We start from the raw sequence: 27,800 nt of genomic DNA, 5'->3' as shown, positions 1-27,800 counted from the left end.
TGCGCTTTATTTACACACAATCGATATCAAAATGTACAAGCGAATCATCGATCAGTCGATCGCGATTACTTTTTGGTCAAACTATTTATATTGGCCTGGTGAAATGTTCCATAAGCATCTCTTATGCATCCAGTGCAGTTAGTATTCGAGCTGAAAGTATTTTGATTTTTTTGATTTCTTTTCTTTTATTGAGTTTGCTCCTATCTTTACGATATTTCCTACTAATAATGGTACTCAGTAGTTAAGACAATCTATTAAATTGACTCAAAACGGCTCATAAACATAATGTCTGAAGAACTAAAGTTCATAGTTTGATAGTTCACAGTATTAAAAAAATTTTTCAATTCAAAAATTATTTGCAAATATCCTAAGCCATCGATATGGGAAATGGTTATCTGTATTTGATGAGCACTACCTTGGAGCACTATGCTTGGAGGCGTAGTTAAAAAACCGCAGCTATTAACCGATATAAACTGGAAATTTTGAAAAAATTATTTTTCAAACAAGAAGCCTCTGTCTGAACTTAATTTTCGATAATTTCGATAAAGTAATGAAAATTTGATCTTTCGTAAGATCATATGTTCAAGTGCTGCGTACTACACATGCCTATATACAACTGTTAATTGAATATACATATTTGAAAATATGCATACATATAAAAATGTATTTTTAACTTTCACAAAATTCATATAATTCATAATATCAATAATAATAATTAAAATAATTAAAATAATTAAAATCATTAAAATAATAATAATAATAATAATAATGATAAAAATAATAAGGAAAATAATAAGAAGAAGATCCAGCGATTATTTTAGATTTAGTTTCTAGAATCATCCATCAATTATTAAATTTTTCATCAGCAGCATTTTATTTTACCGTTAAATCCATTTTTAAATTTTTAAATTGTGTATGTATGCATGTAATCATGTACGTATGTATATATGTAAATATGTATAAATAATGTATGCATGTATAAACACTTTCAACATGTTCTGCTTTATGTACACATATGTATGTATATATATGTAGATAAAGTGTTTCCGCTAAAGATTTTTAGATTAGATTCGCATTAATATATGTATACACTATGTAATAACTTATTTATGTAATAATAATTAATTATTAATAATTATGATAAATACAAATTAATAATGATAATAATAACGCATCTTCGAAACAAACATACCGTCAGAAATGTACTTACATTTCGTTATGTATGTATATATGGATGACGAATTTAATGTTAGAATGAGTGAATGTATGAATTATGTGAGAGAGACACGATTGCTGATTGTTTTTTCATATTTTTTTTTTTTTTTTTTTTTTTCCAGTTTGTGTGAACGTTATAGATGAGCAGGATTTGAATTTGATATAAATTAATTCATTACAAATTTGATGGTTGTTCTTCTTTTTGTTTTTTATTATTATTATAATTTTTTTTTTTTAACTACAACTTAAATAGCAGCTCGGTTTTCTTAACGAATTTCATTTCATTTTTTTTTTTTTTTTTTTTATTCCTTATTTATTTCATTTTTATTTAATATATATTTATTTTTATTTATTTATCTTATCGTTATATATAAAAAGAATGTCTTTCAATTCAATGTTTTGTATGTTGTAGTTTATTTTATGTACGTAGGTATATATAAGTGATATATGTACTCGTATTTTTTTGTTATTCATATTGTGTATGAGGACATATATACATATATATATATATATATATATATATATATATATATATATATATATATACTTGTATATATATGTATATATGTAAATAAAATGGCATTTTGTGACTTTCTTTTGCTTTTTTGTTATCTCATTGAAAAACGGAAAAAATATCGTCTTATATATAATATAATAAACTTAAAAATTAAATTTCAGTTCTTTTAAAATAAACAAAACAATTATAAGCCAGAAGATAATACTTGCGGACTTGCTCTTCTGGTAGGAGGAAGGGATTTACAAACATGAAAAGAATATAGGGAGAGAATGATAGCAACACCTACTAAAATCTTAATATATTAATTACACCTAATAACTATAAATTCTAATCTTGCACCTCTCGGTAGGGCACCTCCGACGTTACTGAATATGATTCAAAATAATGATTTAAAAATTCAAATGTTGGCCTTTTCTCGGGCACTGCATCCCAACATTGCAGCAACAAATGATAAATATTATCAGGGAAATAATGATTCGTAGGCTTTGGCATGCGGAAACCGCGTTCAATATTTTCAATGACTTCGCGACTATGCATGCCCGGATATGGCACTTGCCCGTACGTAAATAATTCCATTAATAATATACCGTATGACCAGACATCCGATTTTATAGAGAATTTACCATAAATAATAGCTTCAGGTGCGGTCCATTTAACGGGAAATCTAGATCCTTGTTTGGGGCAGTATTCATCGTCGGCTATGACTCGCGCCAAGCCAAAATCACATATTTTCGCTACATTATTTTCACCAATTAAGACATTACGGGCCGCCAGATCCCTATGTATCAATTGCTTGGATTCTAAATATTCCATGCCTGAGGCAACTTGGGTGGCTATATAAATGAGATCTTCAAAATGCAAATAACGACCGTCACCTTCTCGCAAATAATCCAGTAAACTGCCTTTTGACATGTATTCCTGTACAATATAAATGGGTTCCTCCTAAAATATAAAAGAAAAAAAAAAAAAAAAAAAAAAAAAAAATCAGTGGAAAATTCTCTCTATTTAAGTAAAAAAAAAAAAAAATGTTTTTTGTTTTTTTCTTTTCCCTTTTTTGTTTTTTGTTTTTCTTTTTTCTTTTCTCTTTTCTCCTCTCCTTGACCCATTTGAAGTTAAACAAACTCCACTCCATAAATTAAAAGAATAGAGAGAGTTTCATTTAAAGTTTTAAAAAATAAATCTTATAAAACATAAAGAAGAAGACTAGAAATAGACAGCGTTAGAGAATGAAAGAAGAACTAATTGACAAATAAGTTTGAATGTTCAGGAGAACGGTCGAAGAAGTTTTCTTAAATTTTAAAAAAATAATGAATGAGAAGAAGTTAGAATGAAAATTTTGCACACCTGTGAACAAACCGCATAGAGTGCTACTAAACGATTGTGACGAAACTTTTTCATAATAGCAGCCTCTTGCAGAAACGCTTGTGTTGACATAGTGCCTTCGCGCAGGGTTTTAACAGCTACATCGATACTGTTACGCCATTTACCGTAATACACTTCACCAAAGTTGCCGCGTCCTAATTTACGTATTAATTGAAGTTCCGAACGGGGTATTTCGTATTTATCACGCAATTCCGGCCCCAAATCCCACATTTGTGGTTGAGGTTTAGGGCATGGCCTCGATAATATATGACAAAGTCCTAAAGCATTTTCTTTTTATTTAAAAAAGAAAAAAAAAAAATTCTTATTAAACATATAATTTAATGATTTATATGAATCTATACAATACTTACTGCTGTAGGCCATGACAAGAGCTTGCAGGGAGGGAAAGGTTTGATTAGTGGCTATATAATAGCCACCATTGTCCAGCGGTTTAATACGGTAGTGTTTAACGTGATAACCGCGACCATCTTCCCAGTCCTTCACCGACAGCGAATAACCGTTGGGATTGTGTTCGGATGGTCGCACCAAAAACGTTCCCCGCGGATTCTCCTCTGCCAGCAGCAATTTATCGGCTTCTTTGCGCAACACATTTTCAAAAAACCAACTAAAACAACAAATCACATTGAAAACATATCGTACAATTTCTTATTATCATTGTTTCCCTAATTTATGTTCATTTTCCACTTACTCCTCACTGTTAACGCTCCGTTCTTCCGCCACAAAATTTAATGGTATTAAACCTTCTTGACGCGTACTCAAATTAACTACACGCCACCAGTCAGATTCGGTATCGTCAATGACCTCCATACGGTCGCCCTTCATGAAACTCAAATCAGACTCATCACGTGATTTATAATCATACAAGGCAACGACGACACGTCGCTTTGCCAAACCGCCGCCACCACCACCACCACCAACAACAACGCCACCGCCACCGCCTCCAGTACTTTGTACACCAGCTGTAAGGGAAATTGTTAGAAAATTACTAGGAAACGATTTTTGAATTTAATAAAATTTTGTTTTTTTTTTGTTTTTTGGCGATATTTAACAACATGGAGAAACTAGTAGCAGCAGCAAAGTATAACTCAGGATGTTTGCTAAAAAATGATAAATTGTTTGCTTCAAGCTAAACGCAATTTAAAGCTTTAAAGTAACATAGCGTTCGCAAATGAGGCAAATATTCTTTTCTTTTTTTCTCAATTCCAAGTCCACTGCTCGTTCGACAAAGAAAAATGTTATTGCCGAGCAAGAGTAACAATTACACACGCTACATTATTTCCCTTAACAATGCCTTGTTTGCCCCTGATATGAAAAGGGGGGACCTTAGTAGGTGAACTGACATACTTCAAATTTAGCAAAGATCTCCATTATCCTTTATCCATTTTTATCCTAATGTAAATTAAAATTGGAATTTCTTGCTAAACAAAGGCTTAGTTTTCATGAAAAAATATACTTACGTGGTCCATATTTGTTACCTTTGAAATTATTTTTCTAAGCTTAGCAAACACGCCTCCTGGCAAGCAGACAAAGCAACTAAATTAATTACAACATTTGCATTATAAACAAATCGTTTAATAATTCCCGAGACAGACACAAAAATGTTGTTTCGAAGAAAAAATCGGTATTAAGTTTAGAATGTCGCAGACTTGAAAGGGCATCTCTTAAGACTTCGTGTACATGTCCTTGTAATGGGTAAAAATGCCATTGCATCTTAGCATTGGCTTTAAAAATTTTCAGGCAGCTCTTTAGGCTAGGCATTGGGCGCCCAAACGAGGTAGTTATAGGTAGTAGAGGTAGAGTTTTTAATATAGAAAATATATTTAAAAAATGTTGGAAATTATTCTCGATAATTGAAAAGTGACATTACGCCGAATAACTGATATTCTGAAGATATGAAAATCTATGCATAAGAATGCTGTTGCTTTCCAAAGGTGTACAGTAAGATGGAGTGAAAATACCGCGCCGCAGATATTTGCATGAAGTTCGAAATGCCTCCTACGCCTATCGCACTCTTCAAATTTTTTTCGCTATCGGCTTGTATCATCTGTCTGCAAACGTCAGGAATACGCTCTACAGAGAGATTTGTATCAAAAAATGAGGATATGGCGGAAGCTAAAGCGAATTTTGAGGATAGTGATAATCATTATATCAAAAAATAAGCGGCTTTTCACGAAGTCATCTTGATCAATAAATTATTACTTAGTTCCGGGTATTATTGATCATTTCTATGCAAGTTATATGCATCGCAAGTACTATGGAAACTTAGCATAGCTGCGGCGTAAAATCAATTCACTGAATATATGGGATCGCATTGAACTCAGTTATTTTCTTCAATTTTCTTTTGAATGAATGAATGAAATCGCTGCCAAGAGACATTCGTGAAATAATCTTGCGCTATAATTCGTTCTAAGGCCTTTGCTTTCATATATCGAATTTCAATGTTTCGTACATTCGTACAAACGGTATTTTCCTTGGGTTTTTTTTTTTTTTTGTAACGTTAAAATCACTACCAAGGCCATCGATAATAATTTTTTGTTAGACTATTTCAAGACATTACTACGTATGTACGGTTAAGTGTCTCCTTAATCTGCCTGACCAACTGACCAGTACTGCATGCCTATTTTCCTACTGCAATGATAAAAAAAAAAGAAAAAAAAAGAAAACAGCAAGCATTGCGCTACAGCTACAATCGCGACGCTATTAATGGAAGCTCTAAGTCTTCATACAACAAATATTTTTATGATTTCTATCACTTAGTAAGGTTTCCACAATTTCAAATTTTTCGCTGTTTTTCTTTTATCAGTTTCTTTTATCGCTTCCCCAACGCTTTTCCCTTAAAATAATATGTTGAACACACATCCGCGCTATAAGTTTAGGGAAATAATTTTTTGGTAAATTCATATGCACGCGATTACTGAGTTAAGAAGGGGAAAAAAAAAAACGACATTGCTCTGCAAAAGTCGTTTAGGATACGATTTCGTTTCTTTCACATAAGTATCAGTTTCTTAGTTCGCCTCATAATAATGAAAATCAATGCCTATGATCCTATGCGACTTTTCACATAAGATTTGATAAGTTTGTGCGAATGTAAATCTTCCTTTTATTATACCGATCAATTCAGGATCATTTTCTCAAATCTCTATCTCACTGTCTGAGGCCTTTTTAAGTATTTTTATGTTCCCATCCAATCTACGCTCAATTTTGAGCACTGACAAAAATGGATTGGACCGAACCACGGCCATTTCCCACATACCGTTTTACTCGGACAAAAAAAAAAAAACAAGTGAAAAAATTAAATTCGTTCGGGACCGAATCTTTTATTATACCCATCACAATTATTTTAAAAAAGACAGAAGAAGTAAATAAAAGAGTAACTTTTTCATGCTCTATAATACGGAGTCGCGCAGCTGATTTCTTCTATTTTCAAAATAATACTATTCTAAGTTGCATGCATGTCTTTGGAAAAGTTTAAGTCACTTTCAAATCCTTTTGCAAATTTGTAGGCGATATCTTTATTTTCGCTAATGGGAGAAAGTTTACCACAACTACTACTATACAGTTGCGTAAGCAGACAGATGGACAGATGAATAGGCGGACATGTTTAGGGGCAGTCCAAATTTAAAACTAGCTAAGAATTTGTTTACTTTATGGGGTTTAGGAAGCTTGCTTCCGCGCGTTATAAAAGCATTGACTGAACAATTAAATTTTGATGCACTATAAAATTGAGTAGGCGTGGTTAATTAATTCGGCACGAATGCTACAGCATCGCCCATAGAATATGTGTTCAAATTTTTGTACATTTATTCATTTTAGTTTATGGGGAATAAGCGACAAACCAATTTTTCATTACTTTGAAAAACAGAGGTGTTTCCATTTTACGTGGTGCTGTGGGCGTGTACTTCGACCGATTTGGCCTATTTTCAATACCAACCTGCGTGCAAGAACATCCATTGTTTGCGCTAAATTTGCAGTCGATAGCTTCAATTTTGCGTCCGGGAGAATTTTTACAACAGACATTACACAGATGGACAGACGGACATACTTAAATCGATTTAGAATTTGATGCTGATCAAATATATATATATATATATATACTATGTGATGTTTTGACAAAATAAATATACTCCTTATCCTTTGATGATAGGTATAAAAATGGATTGATCTGATGATGGAACTAATGGAAAGTAATGATGAGCCGTTGTAGCGTCTTTCTTAAAAATTGTGTTAGAACAAAAGAATTCAGCTAAACAGAGATTTCCTTGCTTTCCGACTTGTGTTAAATAAAATTTCGTGTAAAAAGAGAATTAGGTGTGCATGTCTTCTTCTTTACAACCCGATTCTAAGAAAATATCACTTTTAGTCTTATGCGCTAATGGAAATTTTTGACAACCCCTTAGCCATGCTAAGCGCTTTTCATTTCCATTTCCATTCATTAGTGTCCTGCACAATTGTGGCCACTCCCGCGCTACAAAACTAAGCCGTTTTTCATTTGAATTCATTTAGTCAAATTTCTGAGTTTCTTAACAGCCCTATTATGATGCCCGATACCTGCGATAATTTTTTAAATTATTTCATTGCCATATCTAACTAATAAGAAAACAGAGAACAACTGGCGTCTCGCTTGCTGTGTTGCCAGTCAATGCATTGTTCTTCTGTAAATTATAATAGATTTGCTATTGTAAGTGGAATACATATTAATTATGTCAAGTGCACGAGTGTATGAGTGCACGATTTAAATATGTTTGCATGTTTATAAATGCGACCATGTTATACACACATATATATATATATAAATATACATCTATAAAGTGTATGTTTAAATGCGAACATATGTATGTACATATCTACATTTGTATTTGTGTTTATATTTTTACACCCTACACCACTTGCAGTACAAGAGTGTACGGAGTTTTGTACGGATGTACGTAAAACCCAGTATGACTTGAAACAGATCCACCTATTATTATACCGATCGATTCAGAGTTACTTTTCGAATCAATCTAAGCTTGTCTGTCCATCTGTCGATAAATGTCGGTGCACCGACGTATTTTCTCCCACGAACGATTGCTGCTGAAAATGGATGAAAGACGGAACCGCCTGCTTGACCAGTCCCCATATAAAGTCCTATTTTAAATATCGAAACGATATCATGTAAGGCATTTAATGTTGCGCCGCGTTACACTAGAGTATTTTCACAATTTTTTGTTGTTGTTATTTTATTTTGAAATGTTGGTTTTAAAAAGAGCGAAAACAAGCAAACGATGAGCTTTAGAACGATCGTTCGAAGATTAATGCATTGAGTATTCGCTGAGAAAATTTCCTAATTTTTGCTTGATAGTTCCTGCAATAAAATTAAGCTTGAACAATCTCGAATAATCGAGTAATACATAAGTAACACGTTTGATCGTCTCTTTAGACGTTAGAACAAAATACCTTGTCTATGTCATATTTTCATATTTATTCGAAAATATACGATTTACTCGAATAACACGGTTTTGAAAAATTTTTAATAAAAACTTTGCTTAATGAAAACCATAAGAGAGGTGAAGGTTAACTAACTAAGCTAACGTTGTCTGTCCATACGTATAATTTTCAAGAATTGGTAAAAGAATTTCGATACATATATATATAAGATATATAGATAAAAATTGTATTATTGATTATTAAATAGTAAATCTTTCCAATGAAGACTGTTTGATGCACCTTTCTTCTAATCCTTTCTTTATGTTGTAGAAATTTCTTATATTTCTTCAAGTTTAACTTAAAATAAATGAATGGAAAAAAAAAAAAAAAAAATTTTTTTTTTTTTGGTTTAATTTGCTAATAATAAATTGATTTACTTACTCGGCGTTGTTCGCGGTCTTATAATATCTACACCGCCTTTAGCTCCGATTTTTAATGGACCACGATTCGGATCTGGAGTATAACGTGAATCCAACGATCCACCGTTATTATGTTTTTGGCCGCTATTGTTAATATGTGTTTGACCGAATGTATAATCGGATTTTTTGTATCCAGAGGGGTAAGCAAGTGCTAACTCCTGGTCCTGGCGTTTACTGCAACATTTGTTCCCCATTGTTTTTCTTGTTATGAAACAAGTATAGAATTAAATTTATAGAAAAAATAAAAAAGTAGTTTTGTAGTGGATTTTTGGTTTAGATTTGGTATTCTTTTGGTATCAAAAAGATTTAAATTAAATGCCGTTATTTTTTTTTTAAATTTTTTGTTTTTGTTTTTTTTTTTTTTTTTTTTAAATATTATTATTATTTTTATTATTTATTTTTTTTATTATTACTATTATTATTAAGGAAGGATATAGAGCGAGTGAGCAAGCGTTACGTAGGAAAACATGTGAAGGCTAAGATATTTTTCAGAAACACGAAAAACAAATGAGAAAATTGAAAAGCGTACAGATTTCGAGTTAAGAGTTTCTTTAAGCTTTAATTCAATTGTATTGGAGATCACTTTTTTAAGATTTATAGTTTTAGGTTTAAATTTAAAAACTTAAGGGACGCTCGGCTTGGCCTTTAATTTTCTCTGAAGCAGCTTTATATAGAGAAAAAAAAAATAAATAAATAAATAAACAAAAAAAAATAAAATAAATAAAATAAAATAATTGAAAAATTTATTGGTTTTAGTTCTGTTGAATGTTTAATGAGAAAATACGTTGTAAGAAAATTAGTAGACTATCAGTCAAGTTTTTGTTGTAATTCTTATTTGTTTTTTTTTTTTTTAATATTTTATTATTATTTATTTTTTGATTGCTGTATTTAGAGAAAAAAAAAATCTGGCTTTTTTAATTAATTATTCGTTAATTTTTTTTTTTTTTTTTTGCTTATTAAACGAAAGGACAGTGGAGGGCGTTGGGTGGTTTAGTAAGAAAAATTTTATTGATATCGCTGGATTTTTTTATTGTTGTTGTTGTTTGTAGTTGTTGCTGCAGTAAAGACGGTGTATAATAAATTGTATTAACGTTGGCATTGAAGCTTTTTATGGCTTTTTTTTTTTTTTAGTTTACGTTGATTTTTCTTGCTGTTTTTGTTTTATTTTTTATTTTTTTTGTTTTGAACACACGAACAATGAATTTATGTTCTAATGGTTTTTGTATTTTTCTTTTTACTTATTTTGTTTTTTGTTTTTTTTTGTTTTTTTTTTTTTTGTTTTTTCTTATTACTGCGGTCAATTAAGTAAAGAGGGTGGAGAGGAGAGCGTCAGAAACGGAATTAAACGAGGTTAGGTAATTTTAGCAATTTTATGAAATATTTCTATTTTATCCAAAGATGTTAACATAGCTTATGAATCGATTCCTTTGGCATAGTTTCAAATTCGAAATTGATAACAGCGGAATAAGTAAAAAAACTGTAAAAAGTAAAGAAGAAAAGAAAACAAAAATATATATATATTTTTTTTTTAGTTAAACGAATTCACTTTATAAGCAATTAATGTTACGAATATATCAACTATATATATATAATGTATAGTAAAATAAATGTAATTTACTTATCTGTTACGTAATAATTTTTAAAACATTTTCTTCTTTTTTCTTTTTATCCCACTATCATTTGCTTTTTTTGAGGTTAAGTTGTGATAAGTTTTTTTTTTTTTCTTTTATTTTTAATATTCAACTAGCCTGCATGTACCATTTAGTTTAGCTAACAAGATAAGCTTAAATAAAACTTGCAAATTGATGCGCTAAGCGTCAATTTGTGGTCGTTACAATTCCCTTGATAAGCGATCAATTGAACATCTTTCAAGAAAGTCAAGTCATCGTTACGTTAAATGTATACAAACGTGTTGCTGTTTATAACGCGTAATTTCACTAAATAATTTGATTATTTTGCAAATGTTAGATATTATATTTATTTATAGCACACAAGTAATCAATTATTTTTTTTTTTTTTTTCCTGAGTGATATCGTTCAATTTCATATTAATTATGGAGAGCAACTATTGCCGCCGACATAACTAGAGTTTATATTATAAAAAATAATACTTATCCGTTACGTCAAACAGCTGTAAAAATTGTATATGAAAACAAAGGAGAAATTACGTAGAATTTATGTAGAATTTATGAGAATGAAATTGTTGCCAATACATTCTTTTCATATTATTATTATTAATATTTATTCTTTTTTTTTTTTTTTGCCACCGATATAGAAGATGTCCGCCGGTGGCGATAAAGAAGATTTACAAAAAGTAAAGGAAGAAAGAGTGGAGTGGTATTTGTATGCGTTCGTAGAAAAATCTGAAATTGTCGGCGGGAACGCTGCTGACAGGTGAGTATAAGAGCGTATAGTGCAATTGAAGAGCACCGAGTCACGTTATTATGTCATACAGTATGGAGGCACGTTCAGGACAAGCGAGAACTCCATATTAAAAGAATACTTCCAGTCCAATTTATGTTTACACAAAACCTCAGGGTGTGTTGACAATCATAGACAATAAAGCATGTGTGAAAGAAAACACTCGTCTAATAGAGTGTTGCTTGGAGAGATATTTTCGAGTTTACTGTAATTATTATAGGTAATTAAAAAAAAAAAACTACTTCTCATCCGTCGTCGTCATATAAGTTATCTGTGTGCGATGTTGCATTTGAAAATTTTGTGGGATATATGGCAGATTTTTTTTAGAAATAGTGTATAATAGTGAAATAATGGCGTTATGCGTTTGGCGCATAAGTAATGTTTCGAAAATCCCGCGTTTGATGATTTGAGTTTTCATCAAAACTAATCGATTTTCGAAGAAACCAAATTCTAAAGAAATATGCAAATATGCATTCATAAAGTTTGACATGCCTTGGGAATGTGGAAATATTTCTGAAAACGAAGAGGATATGAATGACCGAAGTGAAATTGATTATTACCCAGACGTGGAAAGTCTAAGAAAACAATTAAAGGATAATAATGATGATGATGAGCAACATGGCAATAAAGAAGCTTCCTTACCAATTCTTAGCATTGCAGCTTGGAGGTAGAAAAGTAGGGAACTTATACAAATTGGAATACAAAAATACAGACGTTTCCCCTCTATTAGCTAATTTGTCCACAAAATTTATAAATGAGAATATAATCGGTGGATAGAGGCACGTTTAGTCGAAGCCCCCAGAAGCAAGCTCCAGCCACCTCATAAAGTATACATATATTCTTGATCAAATATCAAATACTAAACCAATTTAAGCATGTCTGTCTGTCTGTCTGTCCGTCTGTCTAATGGTAAATAATGCTATGGACTTCGAGGTTGGCAAAGCAATGCAAGGTCCTGCAGCCAGGTCGGTATTGAAAATAGAACAAATTGATCAAAGGACACGCGCGCGGTAAAGCCTAAACTGAATACAAATCTGTGTCTCCAAGCGAACATTCATGTTTGTTTGCTTAGCATTCATAAATTATGAGAGGTAGAAGGTTGAAATCTTCCATATGTACTTTAGAGGGGAAACTAAAAATCAGCCGCGCCCACACAAATTTATAAATGATCAAATTTTTACTATTTTTATTATTTTCTTTTTTTTTTTTTTTTACATTTTCTGCTTATTATTCCAGGAGGATTTCAGTTTTTCTTAGCAGTATGATCAACTGGATATGAAATAAAATGCTTGATGAGCTTATATAAATAAGATAATGGGCGTGAGGTATAAAAAATGCAGTTGTGGTCAAATATCATTTTTTATTTATTTATTTATTTTTTTTTTTTAATTGTATTCATTCATTCATTCATCTCTTTTAGTAATATACGGTCAGAGAGTAATCTAGAAAAAGCTCAGCTTTATAATCATTTCCTGTAGATATGCTTTTATTCAATGAAAAGTTTCTGGTGATATTCACTTCGGTTTCCAAGATTCCATCCCTTAAGGCGACGATAACTTTCCAATCGATAATAATAGATTGGTTTGTATTGTTTTGTATTGGATTACATTGCCATATACGGCTAATTGGTAACGCAACCTGAAACGTTTATTGCACTTATCGCTAACAAATTATTTTAATGCTTTACTTATTGGAAAAATAGCTGGGAATTTTAGCTAGAATGGTATGAAGTGGCAAGTTTGAGATACACTGATTCATTGATAATTGGTCTGGGTCAGTGCTTGAGGGAGAAGAAAAGGGAAGCAAAACGAAATTTATTTACTGAAATTGTATATTTCAACATGCATCCATCATCTCTCCATTATAAATTTTCATCCTCATCCACATTCTCATTCTCATTCTGATTTCTTTATTTCCGTCAACAAGCAAAACCCAATATGTTCATTTGCAGTTTAATGTGCTGATGTTGATGCATAGACAACATAGAACAATAAACGCATTCATTCCGTTCTATTCTATTTACTGTCTTCGTGCATTAATGGTTGTCTAATTGAACTCTGCTCCCAGCAGGGTAACGAACACGGCGGTCTGGTATAGAATCATGTCGGAGCATAAACATTTATTTTCACTGTAATATAAATTGTCTGGCATTATGCAGTGATAATGTAGAAAAAACGGCGAGGCATTCAATTTAAATTGAATGGAAGTTAAGACAACATTTTCACGACATCGCCCCCACACCTGCCCCCCTGCCCTCCTGCCACCCTGCCCCACGCCCTCGATTAACCTTTAAATCATTAAGCTGCTATTCGTTAAGGATACAACATAATAAATGCAATTAAAGCGCAAAACAAACATCATAAACACTGTTACATAATTACATATCTGTTACACGTTCTAATTAAATTAACTATCGATTAAAAAAAAAAAAAAAATTTATATTATTGGTTTCGGTACACGACGAGCACACAGCACACAGCACACAGATATTAGAAAAACCGCATATACCAATTAATTCCAACGATGTATACGATGCTAATAAAGTTAAAGTTAAACTACAAAACAAAACAAAATAAAAAGAAAGAGGACGCCTTTAATATTAAATTATAACGTAACGCAAAAGGAACGCATATATTGTTGCTTTACGCATAAGTTCATAAATGTACATATATAAATTTAGTCTCTATCGACCCTTATAAAAATGTGTTCGTCGCACATAGAGGATATGCAACTATTTTTGCCATAAAATAATATGTTAAGTTATTCCTTGGCGGAAAGTATGGCGCCTTTGGAACCTCGACATAAAATCAACCGCTTATAGCATATAAAATGCATACATTGCCAACTACTGTGAAATTCATAAGGTACATGCGTATCGTGCATACAGATTACATACTTACACAGTATACGAACACAACAACTTTAAGTATATTTGACCTTATCCGAGTTACACTTAAGCATACATATTTTTATATTTTATATATGTATTTTACATATACATATATATATATATATATATATACATACACACAATACAGTACTTTTTACTTAATTGTACGACACACTAACACGTACACTTTCGTTGTAAACATTTCGAATATCTAAGGATTAAGGATGTACACCGCGTGTTAGTTTGTAAACCGCATGTTTTTAGTAATTTATTTATTTATTTATTTTTTTTTTTACACTAATGATGTTATAAGCAATTGAAGCAAAAAAATTGGAGCAAATAGAAAATTGAGATACCAACAATTTGTGGCCCAAGTTACGTGGAACCCTTTAATGTCCTATAAAAATTGTTATCGAAAAATGCTATGCCTAAATATTTATAATGCTCTCGGGCTATTAACTTCTCGGCTTGGTTAATAATTCAATCAATTGTTGATTGCAGTTAACAATTGTCCCCGCCTTCGTTACGCTTTACTGTTTTCTGATACGAAACGATACCATTAATTGACATTTATTAATATATATATATATATATATAAGTATGTCTCTTGCCACTTATCAGTAAAGTTGCAATTATGCAACACTTAGATTACGTGATATCGGCCGCGAGTTAACATCTGTTTTCGAAAGATACTTGGAGAAACAAAAAACTCAGAAACTCTCAGAAAACTTAAGGTCTTTGTTATTTTTTTCATTGTTTCCTATAAAAAAAAAAAAAAAAAAAAAAAAAAAAAAATCTGTAGAAAATAAATCGAAACTTTTTATAAACTAAATCATATTACATCTATCGTCACCGTATCTCGAACTGTCTCACCCCGTTTCAGAAGAAGTAGAATGCATTCTTTCTTCCCCAATTAATTCTTTGAGGAAATATATATGGCATTAACTTGAAAGCCTGCAAATTCAATTTACCAGTAGGTTAAAGATACTGTATATATAAATACTAGTGTGATTTCACCCGAAGGATTTTAGAAAAAATAATTTTTAAAATAATAACAAGAAGTGTTGCTTTTTATTAATTATAACTATACAGACGTAAGTATATAACGCACATTTGTATATAAATGTTGGTGACAACTGCCATTGTCTTCATGAAACGAGCGACTACTACTACTACTACGTACAAACGCTTAAAGGAGGTAATTAAACCTTTTCGAAGAGAGTCAAGGATGGCTTTTAAATTATATATATATATATATATATATATATGTATATTTTATATATGTAAAATTTAAATTTATATTTAAATTGACGGCTAAATGCCTTTTTTCATAATAACTTTTTTCTTTTTTGTAGCAAAAGTAAGAGACACACCAGATAAATAAAAAAAAAAATTAATCCCTAGGGTTATGTAACAAAAGCGTTTGCTTTCAGTGAACGGTATACAAAAAAAGATATTCATATAAAGTGTGGAGCTTAAGGTGAGCTCTTTTCATATTGTATCGTGTATATTGATCATTTCGAACATTTCGAGCGGGCGTGTGTGTGACGTTTTCATAATTCATAAAGAGCCGGTTTCCCCATATATTCAGTTCAAGCAATCGGTAGGGTTTCTGTTCAAAATAGTTTGTAACCTATTTAATCATCGTTTTTGGTATCCGAAAATGCACAACAAAAATCCAAAGTCCAAAACATGTGATGAATTATTCATTCTAATAGTGAAAACTAGATTCTTGAATTAATTTTTTTTGCTTACCCAGCCGCCTTAGTTTTCATGTAACCTTACCACTTCTCAAAGTCCAGACAAATTTTGATAATGAACTCGATACACAAGAATCAAAGAATATCCCATAACTATGCCCACAACATTTCACTGATGCCTCCCGCTCTAAGTATCGCTCGAAAATTTCACAAAAATTTTGTTCCCAATGGATATATACATATATATATATATATGTATACATATACATACTTACATATATATCCAGGATTTTCTGTTTTTTTCATTGCATGATTTTTTTAAGAAATATTTTTGACTAAATTTCGGAACGAATGCATTGTTATAGATGTGCGCGAGCTTCCTTTTTGATAATAGAAAAAAAACACGTTCATCTAACTCGTTTCTCATTTTTATGAATCCTTAACCAACTTTATTGCTACCTTTCCCGTAAATACTTAGAAACAATGTTTATAAATTGTATGAATTTTTTATATAACAGCCAACAATGCACATCTCTACATACGTCTAACGTGCAAAAGATGTTCGTCATAGTTACTTTCCTTAATTCACATCGCCTTCAGCCCGACCCTCCTCCCTACGTTAACTTTGCTTCCTTCGCAATATATTTTTGAAAAATCAGGTTATTATAAGAAGAATTCCGTTTTATTACAGAAGCACGCTCACGCTCACAGGTACACGCTGCATATATGGAATACATTTTGCTTCTTTGTGTATGTGAAAATTCTCCCCTTCAAATTTATATCAAAATGAATTTCATATAAAAGTTATAATATGAATGAATTAATATTTAATTTTAATGCGATTTTCACATAATCACATCAATATTTATATAAAAATCTTAGCTTAACGGTCTCATGGCTGATATATGTAGATATTAGCAAGACTACAGAATGTCTATCATTTTTGTCGTTTATTGATTTCGACGAACGTGATTTTAAAATTAAGTTACATTTATTGCCGAAAAGAAATTTCAATTTTTCATACTTATGAGCTATATATATACATATATATATATATATATATATATATATATATATATGTATATACAGTATAGACAGTTTTATTTTAAGCTTCCGCTTTATAAAGATAGAATATGATGCTTATTTTTATACAACAGATTATGCAAGCGAGATTGTGAATCTACTAAATATAGACTTCCTTTACCTTGGCAAAGTATTTGCAAAAAAAGTAAAAAAAGTCAACAAACGACAAAGAGCATTAAAATCGATCCAAGTCAAGTATACTTTTGCCATCTATTAGTTTGAAAAAATCATTGTATTTTTATATCGTGCGGTTGTACTGATATTTAGCAAATCACATATTACTCAGTAAGTTTGTGGCACGACATATAGATGTTGCATCTCTTAATCTATCCATGCGATATGATGAAATATGTCAGAATTTTATTACAACTTGACAGTTAGCTTGCTTGCAAGAAATTCAAATCTAGCAATTGCCCTACACAAAAACGAAAGCCGCAAATATCATTGTGATCGGAATGTCATGAAATACTACTAACACTATCTAAACATTATATGTGAATTGAAAATATTACACCAAACTAAAATAACTTCTTTCAGATGATTACGATTAAAGCATATATATACATACATATTTATGAAGAGCAGGCTTAAGTTTAATTTGTAAAAAAACTTTTAAAATAATCGGTCGTGTTATAGTAGTGGGAGAGACACTTTTGAAATACTACACCCGTTGTTCGTCACAATTGCCTCAGTTGTTGTCGGTGACGATGGTTACGATGTAGTTGAAATAACCTATAATGCCCACAATACCCAGCTGCCATCTCTCAGATAAGGCCGTCGCAGGTATTCAGCTTTCTAGTCAATGTTAATGGTTTGGATCGTTTGTTTATCGCTCGTAACGATTCGGGCACAGAGCATGTGACCTGTTAGGTTCTATATTCTTTCCGGTATAACTTATACTATTGCGTAAAACTGAAAGATTCCGCCCGGATGGAAAGCCCACAAATTCGTTCACTGCTAGAACTAGTTATAAACATTTCAGCGAACATAGCGAAAATTTCCAATATATAAAGTGAAAGGGATGTCAAATAATGCTTATGCCGGTTTTCCTATTGGGACAAGCGAACATTGACTTACATTAGACGTTAAAAGCAAAGAGATATTACTTACTATCTCCTCCTCCTAAGCTAAGGTTTAGTTATATCAGATCATTTAGAAACTTTGTAGCCGGATGTGTGACGATTGTCACAATACACAAATTCTCGGATTAGCTGCGGCTTTTTAAAGCTACCAGGCCGCGTTCACTAAATTCTTAACAAGAGACGAGGCAACAATTTTTTTGGGGCGACAGGTAGCCGTCATTACCGGTTAATACTGGTTTTTCAGTTCGAAGACAGAAAAAAAAACAGTGTCTAACTAAAATCGTCAAAGGAGGTCACAGGTCTTCAATATTTTTTGAAAGCAATCGAAAGAATTTTATGGATTGAATCTTTACAAAAACAACAAAAGAAAATCTTTTACAAAGACCTGATGATTTAGCTGTGAAAGTATCTGAATGATTTACGCAGTGAGCATTAAAAATTTAACTTGAACCATTTTTCAAATGATTTAACTTTATTTTCATTGGGTTAATACTGTTCTTGCGCGTAAAGAGTAAATTGGATTAAAATGTACGCAGATAAATTGCGTAAATACGCGTTTTTTTTTTTTTTTTTTTTTTTGCAGTTTTTTTAAAGCTATGACCTCAATTTTTTTTTGAAAATTAGAATTGTTTTTTTTTTTTTCGTTTTATTAGACATGAGCACCAAAGCATTAAAAATTAAAGAACGCGAATGAAGCTGATAAAATTTTTAGACGACCATAATGCAGGTCACTAGAGACTTTGAGTAAGTGAAACTATAAGACTCCAAGGGAAATTAAATCGAATTTAACATAATCTATTATTCTTAGGTTATTTGCTGTTTTACGCACGAAAGTCCCTCTCACCTCTAAGTAAGAAAAAGTCAATTTATGCTCATTAATGCAAGCATGTCTTATACGGAGAACAAATTGCTATTAGAAAGCTAAGCAAGCGGTATACATTATTTCATCCAAAATGCATTAAATTGTTGATTAGATTAGAGTTTTAGGTTTTGCTTTAATAAAAAAGGTCATTAGCAAAGTGCATCCTCATTACCGCTTTTCTAATGCACAGGTCATAATTTGATTTAAAGAGATATTGTGCCACGGCTTGTATAACACCTTACGCGCGTCAATTTGCAATTTTTTATAAATATATATGTACATACATGAAATATATATATGTACTATACATATCAAATTTGAAGACGGGACTACAAGCGATCACGAAAAGTTGAATGAATTGTTCATAGTTTGAGGCCGGTTTCAATTTCGTTCATAACAGTCAATCTCTACAAACTAAATTCTCTAACTTTTCGCTTAAAAAAAAAAAAAAAGAAAATTAAATTCGGTCGAGACCGAATCTTTTCTACCCATCACCGTTATTATAAAAAAAGGCCAAAAGAAGTAAAAGAACAACATTTTCATGCTCTATAATATTGAGTGAGCGCAGCTGATTTCTTCTATTATCAAAATACAAGTTTTTGTCGTATAGACATGTGGGCATTGTAGGCGTGTCTTTTAAAAACTTTAAGTCAATTCCAAATTCTTTTGTAAACTTGTAGGCGATATCTTCGTTTTCGCTAACGGATATATTACAAAGTTTGCGCAAACAGACAGATGGACAAACGAATAGGCGGACGTGGTTAGGTGCATTCCAAGTATTTATATACTTTATAGGGTTTTTGAAGCTTGTTTCTGCGCATTATAAAGGCAGGTGAAGAAACAAGTCAATTTTGATAGATTATAATATGGGTAGACTTGGTAAATTTTTCCCATTTTTCTGCACGAATGCTACAGCTTCGCCCATAGGACAGCCGTAGCCGTGTTCGTTGTAGCTTACAAATAATGAGCAAAAAACCAATTTTTCATTTCCTTTAAAAAGCAGAGGTGATCTCAATTTACATTGTGCTGTGGGCGTGTCCTTCAAACGATTTGACCGATTGTCAATACCAACCTACGTGCAAGAACTTCCAATGTTTCTGCCAAATTTGCAGTCAATAGATTTATTTTTGCTGACAGGAGAGTGTTTACAACAGACATTACACAGACGGACAGACGGACAGATAAGCATCCTTAAATCGATTTAGAATTTGATGCTAATCAAAAATATACATATACTCGTAGGGATCTCTGATGCTTCCCTCTGGGCGTTACAAACGTTTTGACAAAATGAATATACCTTCGATATATCCTTCGATAATGCGTATAAAAGTTATCAAGTTTATTACATTCTATACAGCTTGCGATACAAGGGTATATTAAGTTACTGCGGTTGCATATACGATACTGAGAACAATTTAAGGTAGACGCACTTTCCAATATACCGATCGATGCAAAATCACTTTCCGAATCGATTCTGAGCTTGTCTTCCCGTCCGTCAGTTTTGTATCCTTGGATTCAGGCAATAGATGCACTGATATATGTTTTGATCCAAGGACGAAAGCTGTTGGAAATGGTTCCGATCGGATCAATTTTTCAACTATTTCCCGTATAACGGCTTATTTTAAAAATAGTTATGTAAATAACTGTAGGGTAGGGTAGAGTAGAGTATTTGATGGTGGGTCGTGGCTGTAGCACAACAAGCAATTCAAAAGTAAGAAACTGTACTATGAGTATTCAAAAATAAATCGCTAAACTAACTGACTGGCACTATGACATGATTCGTGGATTTATATAGGTGCTTGCATTTATTTTGATCAGCGATATCATTGGCCAATGATGGTGAATAGTAGTAGTAAAGTACGGCGAACTCTGTGAAAGTAAGTTAAACTCTCTCTCAAAGAATTTTCCAAGCAGCTTGGCAGTTGATGTATCAACCGTTTCGAGACCTTTAATATTATAATTGGAGAAAGGTAAATGAGCAAAGACAGTTTATTCGCATCTCTTCCGGGATAACAGATGAATTGACCAACGTAATATATCTACTGATAATGATTATAGATGTGAAGAGTCGCGGTTACTCTGCACGCACACATCGATAAACGTTTACAATTTGCTAAAATATATTACGCGAGTTACAGGGAATGTGTAATTAAATTTTCCCAATATTATAATTTCAATAATAAATAAATTTCAAATGAATTTTTCATTTTAGTTTCATATATTCATTCTGCAGGCATACATACACATGCATAAAGATTCTTATTTATTTAATTTTTTTTTTTAAATGTTCCTTAAACAAACATTTTCATATAACCAATACACGAATGAAATAAAAGTATGCAAGAAAAACTTTATATATATATATATATATGTATATATATGGCATACATAAGTATAGGCATTTGTATCTGTCTACTTGTCGGTTGGGTATATGCGTAAAGAAAGCAACGTCTTTCCTCGTATAAGTGGTTATTTAAATTTTATATACATATATAGATATATAGATATATATATATATATATATATATTCTTTTCCTTGCTTACCTTCCTATCAGACAGTCGTTCACCTTTAAGAGTCACGTGCTATCGATTAAAAGTGTTCTTCTATATATGTTTTAGATATGTGTATGTATGTTTTTTGTAAAGGAAAAATATGCAAAAACACACAAACGCAATATACAAATGTCTATACAAAAATTTATACGCTAGCTAGGTATACCTCTACCTATACAACATTTAGATAATGGCATGCATTCGAACTACTACTACCTTATACATATACACATATATACACAAGCATAAAAATAAATCTGCTAAGAATACTTCAGGTTTAAGAAAACAGTTGTTTTAGCTCAGTAATACAAAGCTTATAAGTGCATATGTACGTAAAGTGGAGGCGTGCAGTTATAGAAAATTATAGTAAAGCATTTTTATCTGTTTTAAAAACATTTATGTAAAATGCGTTGATTTTTCAAAATTTATTCTTGTTGTTGTTATTATTATTATTGTCATTTCTATTAAAACGATGATGACATTATTAATTAAATGAATTTAATATATAGAGAAAAAGGGAGGAAATAGACGGATATCTGCTCTTAGATAAAATTTTGCTTCGTACACTAAGTAAGAGAAGAAAGAAAAAGAAAACTTTTTCTATTTTCTATTTCTTTAATAATAATTTCCACCTTCTGCCTTGTGCAAGAACATTCTTAAACGTAGTGAATATATTGAAAAACAGAAAGATTGAGAATATGTAAGGAGCTTATAAAAAGTCAAATATTGTTTTAACATTTCAATAGTTATGAGCACATATAAGTTATGTTCAAGTTCACGCTTACTAAACTAAGAAATGGTGAGTGAATAACTTGTAGTGCCAACGATGATGATGATAATGATAATGATGATGATGATGATGATAATGATTATAATAATGATGATGACGGTAATCGTAATCGGGGGTTGTTATACTGTTATATGTATGTATATATATATATATATATGCTTGGATTGTTGGCGAGCATATTTGTGTTGTATGGCTGTAACAACATGTGCTTAATATCATAATGTTTGTATTTCTGTTTATTTCCTCACTTTGTGAAACGGTAAAAACAATAACAAAGCAATACGAGTGCGTGTATGTACTTTCAATAGTGGTGAAATGTGAGTAAAAGTAAACGAGAGGAAGAAGCTTTGAAAGCAAATTATTGGATAAAAACAATATCATCGCCAGTATTGTCTATACTTGCATATCTTGAGAATGTACTGTATCAGCTATATATGTATATATGTATATAATCAATTTGTGAAAAAAGTTTCCGGAATTACAAAGGCAAACCATTTTAACGTAACATAATTAATTTTGATGTTTTTAACGCAGATATCCATTCATCGCTTACAACAACAAAAGCACGCCAACGTTTAATTCAATTCTTTATATGCTTTTCTTACATTTTTTGCACTCTTAGCACATTTTTTATGCCCTCCTTGAAGCGGTACATTTACTTTTGGACACCTTAAAAAATCAGACGATGCTCTTGTCTTTCGCTCGCTGTTGCACGATTTTATCTTTGTGCGATGACACATGAACGCATTGTCCCTAATTACAGTCAAAATGTTGTGCATCTATGTAAAGAGTTTGTACTTCTCGAGCCCCATTATATGAAGATATTTCAATATCAGCTTTTCATTTTCCCGATCAACTCCTATTGCTGCTACTATCTAATATCACTTCTGTCACCTTCATAAGCCTGCTGTAACAACTTCTTCTTCTTCTTCTTCTTCTTCTTCTTCGTCTTCTTTTCATTAATTATTGTATTGTAGACATTTTGCAAATGCATTAAAAAACCGTAAGTTTTTTTTTGCCGATGGGCAGATTGTGTTCTTAAATTCCGATTCAGTAAAGCCGATAACACGAGCCTTTAAAATGTCAAATCTCGAGGAGCTATATTCACTAATAGCATACGCATACAATTCTAACCTTATTGAAATCCCTTATCGACGGTAATAAATTAGCGGGGGGAGGGGGTTCGGATTTTTATTTTGGAAACTTATCGCAAAATTCTTTGCTGCAAAACTAGTGATTTATGAGCTTTTATATGCAGCCAAATTTTATGGCCAAAATGTGTTTGGCAGAGCGTTGAGTAAGTGAAACGAATTTTGGTCCTTTTTAGGCATTTTTCGTAAATTTAGTTTGCGAACGATAAAACAACCTCAACAGCTTTGGTTTTTACACAATACTGTAAAATGAAAACTTACTCGTCCAGATGCAAACAATAATGTCTTTAATCGAGATAAAGTGACAAAAGTCATAAGCAGGGTATGGTTTAAGTAACTGAAATGTATTTCAATTGTGTTTAATTACGTAAAGGATGACATTGAATAACATTCCGCCGTTTTCCGAACATGTCCACAACTAGTGCTGGTAGTAAGGTAGTGCATAAAACAGTGATTCTTTATCGGAATGTGCTGTGCTTAGCCTTTACTTAAGGGCATACATAAGTTATCTCGGAAAGTGTACAGAATGTTAATTCCTCGGTCATGGCAAATTCCGTACCAAAGAGAGAGCTATACCGTCCGAAATATAAAGGCTAGTGTCGTAGAATAGAAGACTGGATGCGTACGTTATGATAGATATAAGGCCGGGCTGGTCAGAAGAATTATTTTTGCAATCAACGATAATGATGGACGGCCATGCCGGTGTGCATTTATATTTTCAATATAACGAAATTCGATCCTATAGAACAAATGCCGCTTAGGAAATGCTTTTCGGTTGCAACCCGAAATATCTTATCCTCTTCCGCTGTTATCAGCGCACACTAGTCTTTCTGATCGAAAAATGATTCACTTGGCTAGATAGCCTTAAGCGATTCGCACGCAATTGATATTCTGCTTAAGAGGTAGGAAAGATAAAACATTTCGCTATAGACAATACTTTGCATAAAATCACTTATGCCGTTTTTTTTATTTTTTTTTTGTAATACGCGTGCAATTTTACTAGAAGTAACGGTTAGCAGAAACTTATTCACCGCTCGCACTAATTGAAGTTTGACAGATGTAGACAATGACATATATATTGTCAGGGAATAACAAATGTTTGACAAGAAAAACTATGCCTGAGAGTATGCTTGTGAAGCCGTCCCATGCAACTGTCGGTTTAACAAGAAATTAACAACAATTCCCGGGGAATTCATCAGGTAAATGAATTAATGCAACTATCAGAATAAATCTAGTATTGGATGATAGTTTTCAGAAGGTTTAAATGCATTAAATGTACTTACGGCAAACATCGTTGAACCATGATATTCGAAAAGAGTAGTCGAACGTGTTTTATATAATTTCGTTTTGCTATCCTAAAATTCCCAAGGTCAATGTTACAAACCAGAAATATCAGAAATATTAGGGCAAAAATGTGAAATCTCAAAAGAAACTATTTTACGTTCCAATATGTATATATATATATATATATATATGTATATATATAAAAAATAAGTCGTGAAAAAAGTATAGTATTCTTCTCGAAGTATGTCCGAAAAATATAATTCCATCTCCTATGAAACGCAATACACAAATACAGATATGCTTAGCCATTAGCTGTTAATCGATACTCGACGTTGACTTCTATGTTGAGCTATTTTTAAAAGCTTAAAAAAGAAATCTTGTACCTTGTGCAGAAATTGTAATTGCTTTTGCGAAAGGGACAGTGAATATGTAGTCCAAGATATAATAGAATGACAGGTAATTCCGCACCCATGAATATCTGATAGTATGTCCACTTTTTTTATCCTCACTTTTGCATTCGATAAAAAATAACTTTTTTATTCTTTTCCTTTTTTTTTTTATATTAATTTTCTGCCCATCACGAAAGGAGGGGGACGTATTAATTTTCCTAAAACATTTGCAATACCTAGAACCCGACAACCTATATATATTCAAGATCAGTAACAAATTCTGAATTGATATCAACCCGTCCGTCCGTCCATCCGTTTATCTATCTGCGCAAAGATAGTCTACGTCCAACATTCTTGTGATCGCAAACACGGAATATTGAAAATGAGGCAAATCGTCGAAGGGACACATCCACAACGTAAATTGAGAATCTCCCTTTTTTAAAAGACAAAAAAAAAAAAAAAGAAGAAAAATGGCCGGGATTCGTACTCGTTATTTTTAAAGTGCAACAATAAATATTTTCATATTCTATTTTAATATATACAAGCGTTGGATATAGAAGATTCGGCCATAGCCGATTCTAATTTCCTTAACTTTTTAACGTTCATATCTTCGTTGGACATTCAGCATATGGCGTGTTGCTGCAAGTATTTCACTAAATCAACGTTACATACTTGCATTCGAATAACTTGACGACGTATGATCTTTTACAAATCTTACGCGATTAATTAAACCACAACGAAAGATATATAAATTAAAATTATATTGAACCAAATTTCAGTATAAAGTATATTAAGTGTTTGCAAAAATTCTGATCAGCGCCTTCTCCAGGTAAAAAAGATAAAGAAATGGGAAATACAAGTGTACATAACGGTTGAATTCGATAGTTTTGACTTTCGTTTACATAAATTTACACTGTTCCATTGATTATCACTGATTTATTTAGGGTACACCGACGCTAATCATGGCGCCCGCAAGTCTTCTTCTTCGAAATTCATGACTCTTGTTGTCTGTTTGAAGAAATCTGCTGCCGAAGCCCATCAAGCATATGCAGGTCGCCTCCATCATATCGAAATTGTCGGTTTTAGATTTAACGGTTAAAAGGTGGCGACGCTAATTGACTGAAAATTGGCCATTTTTTGGCCACTTGTTGCATGACCTATCGAGGATGCACTGCTGCAGCTCGAATGGGAATTTCTGTCACACCCAGCGTACTCGCTAGACATTGCGCCTCCTGATTACTACTTGTTCAGATCGCTGTAGCATGGCTTGGCTGGCACGCGAGCTCGCAAAATTAAAGAAATGTGAAAATGGATGGGCGGGTGGATCGCTGCCATACCAATATAAGTTCCTTCGACATGATATCGCGATGTTGTTACAAAAAGGTTGCAGAAAATGATGGAAACTATTTTGATTAATACACATTGTATCAATTTTCCACAATAGATGCCTTTTTCAAGTGAAAAAGTGATCAAAATTTTTGCAAATACCTAATACTAAAATAAAATAAGTACTTTATAGGGTAATTATAAAAAATAGAAAATATGTGACCAGTCAGTAAAGAGTCGGGTGACTAGTGAATATTATTTAAATTTTACTTAAAAGCATGCAATCGATTTTTTTCTTGTTTTACGCCTGAAGGTATGTAAATAGATATTCTCCGTTTTGCTGGTAGAGGAGAGACTCAAAGCCATATGAATGAATGAATATATATATATAGTAAATGTATTATTTTTTTCTTTGCAAGTTTCTGCATAAAATCCAACTAACATGTATTTATTAACCTCTTTGCATAACATTTTATTGACAACATTTCCATATGCAATAACGTTCTAGGAAAAAAGCAAAATTAGAAAGCGTAACAGAAATGCGAATGGAACCTGAAACGAAATTTAGATATAAGCAAAAAATTCGCCAAATTTCTTTCAAGCAAATAATAAATTTTTATTTTTATGATTATTAACCAGGCACAGCGTGTTAACAGAGCTGATTACATTTAAGAAATTATTACGGTAATAATTTATTAGCAAATTATTTATGAAAAGCGCAAAAATAAGATACATACATACAAGCGATTTACTTATGCAAATTAAACACATACATACATACATTGGCAAAAAATGTTCGCGCCATCGCGCCCACGCAGTATACAACTCTCTCAAGTAATTTTCCTACCGTAATCACAGAACGTACTTTTTCAATGTCATATATTTTAATATCAATTCATTGTCATTGTTCGTGATGACAATAATCGTCATTATCGTCATCGGCATGACTGTCATAACATAATTATAAGTTAATACAACTTTTTTTTTCTTTTCTTTTTTTTTTTTTTTTTTTTATGTCTCTGTTGAAATCAATCAAGCATGCGGTACATAGTGCAGCACGCAGCACAGTCAATCCGTATGTATGTATACATGTATTTATATACCATAATCGTATGTGCAATACGTCGCTGTTTTTCAACGACTTTATTATCAACAGTAATGTATATCAAGTAAATACAGCAGCAAGCAACAACAGAAGTAATAACAACAACAAAACCATACAATTTTTTATTGCAAAAAAAAAAAAAAAAAAAAAAAAATTTTTTTTTTTTTT

At 31.9% G+C, this 27,800-nt stretch overlaps 1 protein-coding gene and 1 long non-coding RNA gene across 5 annotated transcripts in view; both read right to left on the bottom strand.

Annotated features, from left to right (window-relative positions):
• Window positions 1-1,846: 1,846 nt before the first annotated feature.
• LOC119631921 (tyrosine-protein kinase Src64B) lies at window positions 1,847-9,364 on the bottom strand. Its single transcript, XM_038024498.1, has 5 exons — window positions 8,960-9,364; window positions 3,804-4,074; window positions 3,466-3,719; window positions 3,077-3,384; window positions 1,847-2,674 (listed from the first exon to the last, which is right to left on the bottom strand). The coding sequence occupies exons 1-5, from the start codon at window positions 9,189-9,191 to the stop codon at window positions 2,060-2,062; spliced, it is 1,680 nt and encodes a 559-aa protein (XP_037880426.1). The 5' UTR covers window positions 9,192-9,364; the 3' UTR covers window positions 1,847-2,059.
• Window positions 9,365-10,260: 896 nt separating this feature from the next.
• The window catches only part of LOC119645055, an 84,240-nt gene continuing 66,700 nt past the window's right edge, over window positions 10,261-27,800 (bottom strand). For all 4 annotated transcript variants that reach the window (XR_005248600.1, XR_005248599.1, XR_005248601.1 and 1 more), the window contains one exon: window positions 10,261-10,474. This is a non-coding gene — a long non-coding RNA (uncharacterized LOC119645055). The remainder of the gene's footprint in view (window positions 10,475-27,800) is intronic.

This window comes from Glossina fuscipes, unplaced genomic scaffold (genome assembly GCF_014805625.2).
Source record: "Glossina fuscipes isolate IAEA_lab_2018 unplaced genomic scaffold, Yale_Gfus_2 1, whole genome shotgun sequence".
NCBI lineage: Eukaryota > Metazoa > Arthropoda > Insecta > Diptera > Glossinidae > Glossina > Glossina fuscipes.
The sequence above is the reverse complement of the archived record's forward strand: the minus strand, read 5'-3'. Positions and strand labels throughout refer to the sequence as shown.

Coding starts and splice junctions, on each gene's coding strand:
- LOC119631921 (XM_038024498.1), bottom strand. CDS start 9,191: ATGGGGAACAAATGTTGCAGTAAACGCCAGGACCAGGAGTTAGCACTT. Junction 4,075..8,959: donor AAGACCGCGAACAACGCCGA/GTAAGTAAATCA, acceptor TTTCCCTTACAG/CTGGTGTACAAAGTACTGGA. Junction 3,385..3,465: donor TCTTGTCATGGCCTACAGCA/GTAAGTATTGTA, acceptor TTAAATAAAAAG/AAAATGCTTTAGGACTTTGT.